Source organism: Chaetura pelagica, unplaced genomic scaffold (assembly GCF_000747805.2).
Source record: "Chaetura pelagica isolate M959 unplaced genomic scaffold, ChaPel_1.0 scaffold294, whole genome shotgun sequence".
Lineage (NCBI taxonomy): Eukaryota > Metazoa > Chordata > Aves > Apodiformes > Apodidae > Chaetura > Chaetura pelagica.
This window is the reverse complement of record NW_009953068.1, coordinates 804,118-815,887: the sequence shown is the minus strand read 5'-3', so window position 1 is coordinate 815,887 and position 11,770 is coordinate 804,118. Positions and strand designations below refer to the sequence as shown.

The window sequence follows — 11,770 nt, the reverse complement described above, 5'->3', positions numbered from 1 at the left end:
CCCCGGCCCAGACCGACGGCGCTGAGCCCGTGCACTGGGTTACACCGCGGCTGTTCTGACTCTCTGGTTCATTCCGTCCCTTGCTCGAACGCCGAGTTCGGGGGGTTTGCAGCGCAGCCTTCAAAACCAGTCGGCACCCCCCGGGAGCAGCCCCTGCCGAGCCCTGCAGGGACATTGACTCTCTGGTTCATTCCGTCCCTTGCTCGAACGCCGAGTTCGGGGGGTTTGCAGCGCAGCCTTCAAAACCAGTCGGCACCCCCCGGGAGCAGCCCCTGCCGAGCCCTGCAGGGACAGCACCTCCTTCCCGCAGTGGTTGCTCTAACTCTCCGGTCTGCAGCCGCGCTGAGCCCGGTACCGAGCGGGCAAAGGGCTCCAGCCCACGCGGAACCACTCGCCTCCTCCCGGGTGCGTTTGTGCTCCTGGGCAGGCCTCTGTCCTGGGAAGTGGAGCTTCTGGAGGGCAGGCAGATGCTCCAGGCTCTGCCGTGGAGTTCTGGCCAGACCCGTTCTAGGCGTTTTTCAGTAATAAATTCAAGCGTTTACACTGAAATCCCACTTGCATATCAATGCTGCTACTGTGTGTTGCACTGCTGAGATAGTAACTGGATTTTGCTTATCAAGTATTACTTTGGTATTTAACACAGAAGTCTTTGGGCTAATAATTTATTTAGTTTTAAAACTTAACTTCCAGAACAATTCTGTTGGCCTGTTCCCTGCAGCCTTGTGCTGCACCCAATGTGTCTTCTGTCCAGTTTCAGGGGGCACTGAGCACCCATTGCACTGGGGGAGCTGCTTTGCTGCTGCTCTGTTAGTAAAGCTTGAAGAGAGGCTGCCCCAGAGCAGATCTGTTACTCATCTAAGACAAACACAAGTGAGGAAGCAAGGCAACACTGGGCTGCTGCTTTCTGATTGTTTTGTTGGGGTTTTCTTTAAATCACCAAATCCTGTGCCACTGGTTTTTCTCAGTCCTTCATCTGGTGTAGAACTACAACTCTGAGTTCCTGGGAGCAGCATTCTTGTTTGTGTTCATTCTTCACTCCCTGCTCTGTTTCTTTGTACAAATAAAGAGCTAAGTAAACAATCCAGGACTTTTTTCTTTATTCATGGATGTTTTGCTTGCTATGAACTAGGCCATAGTTGTACCAAGGGAGGAGCAGTTCCCTTCCCAGCCCAGTCACCTCCCAGTTCTTACCTTTCCAGAGGCAAGAGAACAGACAAGCAGTGACACCAGCAGGTGGGAGCAGCCCCTGTTTTCAGGGATGTTTGTCAGCAAGGAAGTATAAATGGGAGACTGAAAAGCTCATCCTGTAAGTGTAGTGCAGTTACCTGCAGACATTGACAGGGAATGTCCAGTTAAAGGACTGGAAGCCACAGGCCAACCCAAACTGCACAGAAAGGAGTTCCAAATAAAACACTTCATGAGTTCTTGTCCATTGAAACGAGTCCAAAAGCACCACAAAGTGTATCCTCAGCACTGCAGTTCCACCACCTCCCTGCCTTTCCTTGCCCTGGCACTGTACTGAGCTGTTTCCAAAACAGGAAGACCAAAACTTGGCTGAAAATGACAGAAAACAGTTTCCAGGGAGTTTGTGTGTTTCAGACTGAACCACAACTTCCTAGATGCCAGTGTCAACTGTAACTTACACAAATGCAACAAGGCAGGTGAAGGCAATTAAGACAGACTTCACTCTACCATGTTAGAAAAAAACACTTGTGCAGTATCTTTGTTTTTACTTCCAGCACTCACAGAGGCTCAGAGGATACTTTAAACCCAGATAGTGTGAGTTGTAAGCTGGGGTTTAAGAAAAGCAGCTCCTGTTGCAGGCAAGCAGGGCCTTCTGCTTCAGATGGAATGATGCAAGTGTCACAGAAAACAAACATACACTTCTTTTTTTTTACAAGCAGGAGCATAACAAAACCTGAACAGAAACAGCTCCGTGTTCTTTAGCTTATAAGACAAAAAGCAGAGGATAAGTCAGCTTGAAAAAAAGATATTCTCCCCCCCTTGAAACCTTTGAAATGCTCAACAGAAACAAAGCCATGTCAGGCAGATGGTTTATAAAGGCAACAGCACTCTTTATTTCCGCTGGAGGAAACAAACCACAGTTTCATCTTCCACCTCCCAAGAGGCCAAGAGCTCAATGCAAGGCTTAGTCCCTTTTTTGCAGCTGTGAAAGTCACAGCAGTCCCCTTTTCAAAGAAAGATGCAATCCCACTGCCACAATGCAAACCGGCTGGCATACCTGCCAACCCCAGGGAAGCTGTTTGGGGCTGCAAGCTGTGTCACTTCACAGGAACAGTGCAGCTCTACCAGCTCTAGTGCACACTGAAGGAATTTTAATTATTTGCTATGTAAAACAATGGATTATTGGTTTAAAATAGGGTTCCAAGTTACCAACCATCTCACTGGTTACGATCAAGTCCATTTTATAGTGATTTCACACTGGTTAACAGTTGGTCACATAGAACCACCCTGTTTTGCCCAAGGAACAAGTGCAGGATTAGGTAAGCAAGACCAGACCTCATGTACCATAGATTCTGCACACTTCTGTCAGCCAGAACAGAGGAATATTGCTCACATTAAACTCCTGTAAGGCTTTCCTGGGGATGTACATCATGTACTTGTGGAGTGCACTTGAGAGTCACAGTGCAAGTACTGTAAACACTGGCAGAAGTGCAGATAAAACAGCTACAAATACATTGTATGACGAAAGACCTGAGGAGAGCTGGTTAAAAAAAAAACATACTTGTGAATTCTTACAATACCATTTTTATGAGTGTAGTCCTATTGGCTTCTTTTAAAATCAATAAAAATATTCAGATAAAAAAATATATGTATTCACGTGAAGGCTGAGCACTTGAATTTTAAAAAGCAACACACGATTCCCTTTCAGATGACAGAAATAAAACTCTTCCAATAAGTACACAGTAAAATTTCACCTGAATCCTCTTCTGGTTCAATTTAGCACCCACATGCAGGCACACACTCATGCACACACACCAAGTGATGGCAAGAAGCACCTGTGTCTATCGCTCATTTTCTTGCTACCCTCAGACTACTGGAACGAGCTGGTTTGGAATCACTGCAGAAACTGCCACTGTACTGGACAGATGGTCCCATTTTAGGATCTAAAATTTTACTGGCTACTTGTTTTGTCCTTTTTCAGAAAGCACTAGTTTAATCTTTAGCTTGGATTAGCTGTTCAAGTATAAAATTATCCCTCTTAAGCAGGAGCATCTGATAAAATCTCAGTAACTAGAGAAAAGATAACAACATATAAGCAAAACTAAGAGAAAGCATCTGCCAGCATGAACAACTACCATACTTGTGATGGGGTGTGTATGTATCTAGACACTCCTCCTTGTCAAACTGGAAGAAACAGACAATGGCTTAGAATTATTTAGAAGAGACAAAGAAGAGAATTTCTTTGGTAAGTATGAAGTTTCCCTCCTGAACTCCCCATAAATCAGGTTTTCTAGCTTTGCTGCAATCCTACATCCTGATGCTAAGCAAAATTTCCATCTGCTCCTCAATAAATATGTTTAGGTAAAGACTCTTCCTTCCAAACTAAGACAGTGTGGCTGGGGAGCTCAAAGCAGAGTCCTGTGATTTGAAACTCCCTCAAACAAAAATAAAGCAGCTTTTTGCAGCTCATGATGACAACTTAGAAAGCAGGTGAAATGTTTACTTAAGCAATCCAGGAGTGGTCTTCAGACTGAGAGCCCTGAAAACCTTCAGTTTAATACAGATTTGGTCATCCTTGTTTCAGGAGCTCACCCAGGAGTTACTTTTCCACAAGAGAGAGCTGCAAGGCCTGCTGAAGCTCTGCATCTTCCTCATCTTGCCGCTGCTTCTCCCGTTGCTCCTGCTCCCGGACAGACAACTCCATGGCCAGCTGCAGGTCCTTTTCAAAGCTGGAAGGTTCACTATGGGTGCTGCAGTGGGAGTTACCTGAGCTTGTTAGATAGCTCTCCTGCAGTGCCCTGAAAGAGAACTTCAAGTACTAAGAGAAACAGAGCCTGTTTCACATTTTCTGCAACAATCCTCCCTAGCAACTGTTTTCTAACTGCAAACCTGAAAAATCTGGCCCCAGAGGGCAGGAGACAGTGATCAGGACAACAGAGCAGTTGTTCTGACATCCACAGGATTCCCAATGAAAAACCTGTTCTTTGAAGGCTCCTCAGAATCTTTCACACATACTAACAGTTCAATTTTCAATGGGTTTCTAAAAGCATTCTCACTTAGTTTACAGGTGACATGATTTTCCATGTACTGAAGAGGCAGGAGGATGCAGTTCTGTGTGCACAAAGGTTTCTTGGCACTTGGTTGAAGGAAGGCCCCACAGATACCAGAGAGTGTTCTCAAGGGTCCATTAAAGAGATGTTGCTAAGTTGTAAAGGATTACATCATGATTTTGCAAAGCAAGAAGAACTACCCTGGAGTGTGCAGCATCTAATAAACAACCATTCAACCCAGGGGGACCAAATTCACAGTTTTAAGAGCAGTACTGAAGGACTGTTAATTTGATGGGTAAAGAATCAATCACGTGCACAGGCCAGTTCTACAGCTGAGCTAAAGAGCTATGCTACATAAGCCAGGCAGGCCCAAGCCTGGAGTCTCTGCTTCTTGGAAATATAAGTTAAAAGAAGCACAAGAAAGAGAGACCTTGAGTTCTGTGCATCCACTACTTACATACACAAAAACCTGCATAAGTGCTACATGCTTCTGATAGAAGTGTTTTTACATGTTTTTACTCTGTTGCTGCATGGCTTGACATGAAAAAAAAACTAGTTACCTCTGATACTGGATATTGAAGTCCTGTGAATACGCAACTGCTCCATTGGAATGCACCCCCACTTCCTAGAAAGAGGGGAGGAAAGACAGTTCCACAGCAGTTAACAGACCTGCAGTACAAATCACTCTTACTTCTTCTTTGAAACACATCATTATATTTTCCTCTTGAAGTGTTCTCAGAAAAATAGGCCCTGAGTTGATTTAATTCAGAGATGCAGCCATGGTGGCACAGTCCTTGTCAAACCTGCAGCTCTGCACTGCTCAGATGACAGCACACTTACTTTATTGCCACTGGATTCCAGCAAACTCTGCTGAATAGCAAACTGCATGATCTCATTATCTTCATCCTGCACGTGGAGGTTCCTGCCATCATCCTGGATGTGGTAGGATTTGGGGATCTCAAACACTGACTGGTCAACCTCGAAATTAGCACCTGTAGAAGCCAAACAGAGTTACAGACACAGCAGAGTATATTTTTTACAAGTTGTGTCTTAAAAAATTCTGATGAACACTTATGCATCACTAAGTTAACTACAAAAATTCAGATGAATCACCTGGCTAAATACACCAAGAGGCTTTGAGAGCCATCTGTGGCAAACAAGCACAGTAGAACACAGAGTCCTTCCTTAGGATGCTGGCAAGTCATACAAATATAACCACGCAGCAGCAGAGAGCTAAGGTGGCTGAACTCTGACAGAACCAGAAAAAAAACAGGTAGGAAAAGATAAACACTGCAGAGGCTCTTCTGAGGCTATTCCTGACAAATGGCTCTGCAGCAGCTCTTTGGACAGAGTATCCCTAGACATGTGCAGTCAGGAGCATCCTACTCAAACGTAATCCATTCTCTTCTGGAAGAGCACACAGACTGAGCTACTGCTGACAGCAATTTTGTATTCCACTTCCCCCAGCAGTAGCTTGCAACAGAATTTAGACCTCAAAACACTTGGGAGAGCTTGCTAGAACTCAGCTCAGTCCATTTGGCAGGCGTGGAAGGGCAGAATGGGGCAGTATAAGCAGTACCACAGGCCCCAGGACAGCTGTAAAGTGTTGCAGCTTCCTCTCACCTGAGGATCTTTCATTCTCTGCAGTTAACTCATCTCTCCTCTGTGCATTCCACTGACAGAAATATAAGATGTGATGGCTGCATCTTTCTACTTCTTACCTGCATCACACTGTGCACCTCCAACCATCTGTGATGATGTTTTGTCAGCTGTCCTGCAGCCATTGACATTTTCAAATGTAATTCGGGCATTCAGCACATGAAACAAGGGGATTTCTGTAAGAGAGCACACAGGATTTCTGTCAAAAGCAGAACTCTCTCATTCATTTCCACACCTGAAGCCCCATCAAATACATGTTTACTGAATATATTCCACAAGCAGCCTCCCATAATGACCGTGTAAAGTAACTCACTTCACCAAGAAGTTGCCCTTAGTCATGCTCACTCTGTATCTAAATTTCTTATTTTATAATAAAATTTGCCAAATCTAAGGCATTGAAGCTAAGAGAAAAGAACTTAGCAATGGCTCCTTCTTACTGAAATGACAATGTCTTTAATTCTACTTTTGTACTGGTCATTCAAAACTTGGATGCAGTGACCTCAGATGAACCTAACACCATATGTCTAGTAAAAAACTAACATGAGTTTTGTAAGTATATGCAGCAAAACCAATAGAATGAATGGAAACAAAGAAGATGCTACAATAAAAACTGCTAATTACCAATTTTCACAGGAAATCCTGGTGGAAAATCCAGAGTGACAAAATCCCTAAGTCTGGCAAAATGTGCACTAGTTCTGGCCATCAGATCGATGATGGGAGTGACTTGTTCCACGAGAGACAAGGGAAACTCTTCACTCATCCACAGGGTGGCTTTAAATCTGAAAGTTGCATAAAAACATCCTAAGTTTACAGTTTAGGAAGAGATGTAAAGCAAAATACACGGCATTACCAGCTGCTCCACACATTTCAAAGAATCAGAACAGTTCCTGCTTTGAGGAACTGAACTACATTCCCAGTCAGACCAGAGGCAAAGCACAAGAGGTTACTAACAAGTTGCAGCACTACTGCAAATCTTTTCTTTGACTCACTGTAAGAAGAATTAGACTAGAGCTGAATACTTCAAGGTCTCTCTTTTTGATTAATTTTGAAAGCTGGGGGACATTTCTAAAAATGGTTCCCAGAGATAAGATGGCTGGGAAGAGATAAACTAGAAATAGCTAAAACATCGTTTCTCACTTCTGCGTTCGAATGGTCACTTCCTTCGGCCGTCCTACGTCCCTGCCTTTCAAATCAAACTCAGGGTCAAAGTATTCCTCCAGAGTAATAGCAGTAGGATTGTTACTTGCAGCATACTCTGTTGTCTTGGTTGTGCTCTGTAAGGAAAGAGAGAGGGGAAAAAAAACAAACAGAAGTATAGAACAAATAGGCAGTGGTGACTTAAAAAATGTTAAGTTCTCCCTTGTGAAGTAACTCGTTGTGTCTATCAGACACCAGGGACACAGAGCCACAAAGCACACATGTTTAGGCTGATTTCTACTGAGGTTAAAATCTCTAAGCATTTTAGAGGCAGGAAAGTCTACTTAACTAAAGCTAGAAACCTACCAGAAAAGCACAAAAAAGCTACAGTATTTCTAGGCTCCAAATCCTTTATTTAAGACAAAGCTCCGATGAGATATTTTAAAGAAAAACCTCTAGACCCATTGAAGCTTTGCAACACCAACTTGATGGAGCCAGCAGCTGGCAAATCTATTATCTACTGTACACAAGCATTTACAGAAGCAAGGGGGTTTCTAAAGCCACATTGAAATAATTATCAACACATTTCAGAAGAGCAGGGGATACACGGCTTGCCCTGCTTCTGCAGAGCACTGTGCTAGCACGTCACTGATCCCCTCATCCCATTTTTGCCTGATGATCCCCATGCTAGCACTGTGTCCCACCTGAGGCTCCTGCAGCAGCTCTGTGGACACATCTTCCCAGATGACTGGTGGGTGGCTGCTAAGATCTGTGCTTGCTCACATCACTGCCACTGCTCACCCCCCAGCTCTTGCTGTGCTAACGGACTCTTTCTCATAGGACTGTTCAGAAGGAGGTACCTGCTATTCATGCACAACATTTGAGGGCTTAAAACAAACAAAAACATCCTCAGGGAAAATGTAAAGCTCATGGTCTAAACTGCTGACAAACTGAGGAAACAAGAGGTGATCCCACACACCCAGAATTCCTATGGGCACAGATCTCTGTGCTGCAGGGACCTGTTGTGATGCCAGAGACACTCACCTGAGCACCATACTCATGCTCCACTGTGCCCAGGAATGATTCTAAGGGGTTCCTGTCAGCTTCAGAGAACAGGAGGGAAAAACAACAAAATCTATTAATTAGCAGTAAAATTTACATACACATCATGCTAACAAGCAAGGTTTTTAATTCAAACTGAAGTAAACCATTCAAATGCCCTGTAAGCTTTCCAGGACCTCAAGCTGACAGGATAAAATGAGCACAACACCCATGACAGGGGCAAAGATTTTCAGTTGTTTCTGTCTTTAGCAGATTCACAGTGCCTCCTCTCCTGGGCCCCAAGGTAGGCCAGTGAAGGGCTGTGTTTCCACACAAAGTTACTGGTTGGTCACCTTTTACTAGTTTAAAAGCTAAAATAAATTAGTGGACCAAAACAAAAAGCCCAAGCAAACAAAGCCTACATGACTCTTAAAATCATGGCCAAAGCAAAGAAAAAGCATTAACACATTCCAGATCAGGAAAAAGCATGGAAAAAGGCACACTCTTAAAACTTTAAATAAACTTTTAACAGTTTTGAAGGGCTCTTCTTTCCTCTAAATACAACTAGGATAAATCCTGGTTCATTTGTAGGCTAGCAGTCAAGTATCAAGACACCCAACTCGTCAAATTAATGCAGGGCAACATCACAAATAAAATAATTCCCCTTGTTTATCTGCCCAGTTCTTCTGCCCTCACACAGAGGAGGTATCAGAGAGCCAAAAGGTTCTACTTATTTCCAGCTATCCTACAGGAAAACTACCTTTATATCTTTTCTTCTCCTCTTCTGTTAGATGTTCCGTTCGGATTCTTGTGACCACATTCACATTGTTTGCTGTGTATACCTTTAAAAAACAGGAAGTACAAGGACAAAAAGCATCACAGGTTAAAAAAAGAGAGTTGTGTCTAGTAAAACACCTGGCACATACATCTAAAGACAGAGTAAAGCCGCACGGATCTGCCTGTCATTGACAAGGATCTTAATCTCTAATGTACGGGTGATAAAAGGAAATGCTGCCCTTCGGTGTTTCTGTTGGCCTCGGTACGCAGGCAAGGGAGCACCACAGGAGGCACTGCCCACAGAGCCACCCCCAGGCTGACAGCACATGCCACCTGCTGGGCAAGCTGATAAAATCGGAAACCCTGCAAATCACACACCACAGCATCTCCAGACACCACTAATTCTGCACACACCCTGTGCCCACAGAACAGCAAAGCAGTTTGGCTGTTGACTTCAATGGCAACAGAAGCCAACCTTTCCACCGAGCTCCTGGAATGCAGATTGATGCACTTTTAAATACGCTTTTGTAACTAACTAAACCAACCTGAAAACTGGGCAGGCATTGACAAGCTTGCAGGAAAGAATCCCCACCTGGGCAGAGATTCAGAGAGAGAAGAGGGAAGGAAAGTCCTGTTTCTAAACAGAGGTCACTCATCAGACTTTCCAGACGAAAACTACTCATTGTTTAATTCTGCAAGAACACTAATGAATCCCAGTGTCCAACTGAACAGTCCTGCAGACTTAGCAGAAAAACCTTAATGTAAATGTAGATTTACAAGTTATTCAGCATTTATCCCTTTGTTAAATGAAATTACAAAACTTTATAAATTCCAAAACCTGGAAGAAACACACTTAGGAATCAAGGAAGTTAATTATTGTGATCCTTAAATACTTCAAATAGTAAGGCTGTCAAGCAGTCTTAAAAAACATTTCACTGAAGGGGAATGGAAGACAAAGACAGTGCCACATGGAACAAGTCTAAGCAGCTGGCTGACTCCTGAGCATGGCCAGGGTCTCTCATTTACCAGCAGTCTCTTATTACATGGGCTCATGATGCTCCCCAAGGCAGCAGGAGGCTGTGATTTCCCTGCAACAGTGCTGCTAGGGAAGACTCCAGGCACTTCACCAGCAGGTTCCTGATCTTTTAAGCAGTGAAAGAATGAAAACTTTCAAGAATTAGTTCAATTCCAGACTTTGGATGGAAGGGAGCTCTAGTAGTTATGAAGAATCTTTTGCTCTTCTTCTCCTGAAATGCTTTGATCCTCCCACCCTCCTAAAGCCCCTGCTGATACTCCTGCATCCAGACACCATGCCTCCTGCAAGCTTGGCAGCCTTGAAATTCCTCACTCCTGCTGGCAATACAATAAAGCTCTTGATGGGAAGTTTTGGACCTGAAACACTCAGGAAATAAAGGCAAAACACAATCACACTTCAGGTAGCTGTAAGACCTCTTAATGATACAGGATGGGCTTTACCTTTGCTTCATAACCATTTACACCTTCTGCTTTTTCTGTCCTCCATACCCAGAATCCGGACGTGCTTCTGACAAAAAGTGAACACCACAAGTGTCTATGAAGTTGCATTTCTACACAATCCCCAGCCCATTTTTCTACAATTGATTTTACGCACTGGATAGGCTATTTGATTAACCCCAGACAAAAGCTCAGGCCAGTCTGACCTCACACACACATCCCAAGAGAGCTGGGAAGTCATGCTGTTCCTGTTCTCATCCAGCCCATGGCCAAAGCAGAAAGGCTCAGACAGATTACAGACTGACACATGGATACCTGGAGCCACAGAGCAGGAGGACAGCCTAAGAATCATTTTATCTGACTCCAAAAGGACCTTTATAAAAAGGACTGAACTAAACTGGATAAACGAGTCATAAACAAGACAGACAAATGTGTGCCTGTGGAAATACATGTGTATTTTTATTTAAAGTATTGATGTGAGATTTGACTGACTGTTACCAGAAGCAGGCTCTTGCCCATCACTTTCAGCACTATGTACATGGATTTGGGTGAAATATTTGGAATGAGACATCAACACTGATCTCACTAGGGATAAACCAGAAGCATTCTGCCCATCAGCTCTTTCAACTGGGAGCTTTTTGCCAAGCAACAGCAGCAAGCTGACCAAGCCCAACTTCTTTATCTAACACTATGTGAAGTTCGAAGTAACTTCACATCTAACCTTAGAAGTTTTTATGGAAAGCTTTGAACCTTACCTTTCAAAAGCAATGTTTTTTGTGTCAAGGCACGTGTTGATGATGGGAGATGTAAGGCGTCTTTCCACATCTTTTCTTTTTGGTGTCATAGATTCCAATGTCAAATGCTTCATGTGTTGGGAAATCTCAAAACGCTCCGTTGTAACAAACTTCTCATCATGATTTATCTCAATTAGTTCTGCCCAGCCTCCAGTATCTGTTGGAAATGGCACACCCCAACCAAAAAGCTCAGTATTCCACAGTGAAAGATCGAGATACTGAATCTCAAATCAGGATAGATGTTCATTCACAGGATTTTGCACTCAGCTGAGATCCAACATGGAGCAGTATCTAAAATAATTTTTTATTTAGGGGGCAGGAAAAAGTAAGGAAAAGACTGAAGTAAAAATTCAGTTACCAAATTTTGACCTCAGATTTACAGGAAAGAAATTAAGCCATTATGTTAAACCACTAAACAGTATCTCTATGAGTCACTCACAGAATAGATGTATAAAACTTTTTTTAAAATTCCATACTCAGCCTCAACAGCTCCTTTTGAGCAAAACTGGGGCTTCTCGTGGCAGCTGACCCAGCATGTGCAGAGACACTAAGGTATTTACCTTCTCCCTTGAAAATTAAGCTTCTCCTTCCTCTCTCCCAGCTCATATTCTCAAAGCCCAGCAGGGTGATGTCCACCCGCAGCTTGGCACCGCT

At 43.6% G+C, this 11,770-nt stretch overlaps 1 protein-coding gene across 1 annotated transcript in view; it reads right to left on the bottom strand.

The window, feature by feature from the left end:
- Window positions 1–3,784: 3,784 nt before the first annotated feature.
- The window catches only part of ANKRD13A (ankyrin repeat domain 13A), a 12,269-nt gene continuing 4,283 nt past the window's right edge, over window positions 3,785–11,770 (bottom strand). The window contains 12 exon segments of the mRNA XM_009996823.1: window positions 3,785–3,983; window positions 4,796–4,860; window positions 5,076–5,227; window positions 5,957–6,070; window positions 6,516–6,673; window positions 7,032–7,168; window positions 8,076–8,134; window positions 8,833–8,914; window positions 10,326–10,392; window positions 11,078–11,273; window positions 11,677–11,764; window positions 11,766–11,770. The exon segment at window positions 11,766–11,770 is cut by the window's right edge and continues 51 nt beyond it. Of these exon segments, the coding sequence (XP_009995125.1) occupies window positions 3,785–3,983; window positions 4,796–4,860; window positions 5,076–5,227; window positions 5,957–6,070; window positions 6,516–6,673; window positions 7,032–7,168; window positions 8,076–8,134; window positions 8,833–8,914; window positions 10,326–10,392; window positions 11,078–11,273; window positions 11,677–11,764; window positions 11,766–11,770 (1,322 nt within the window).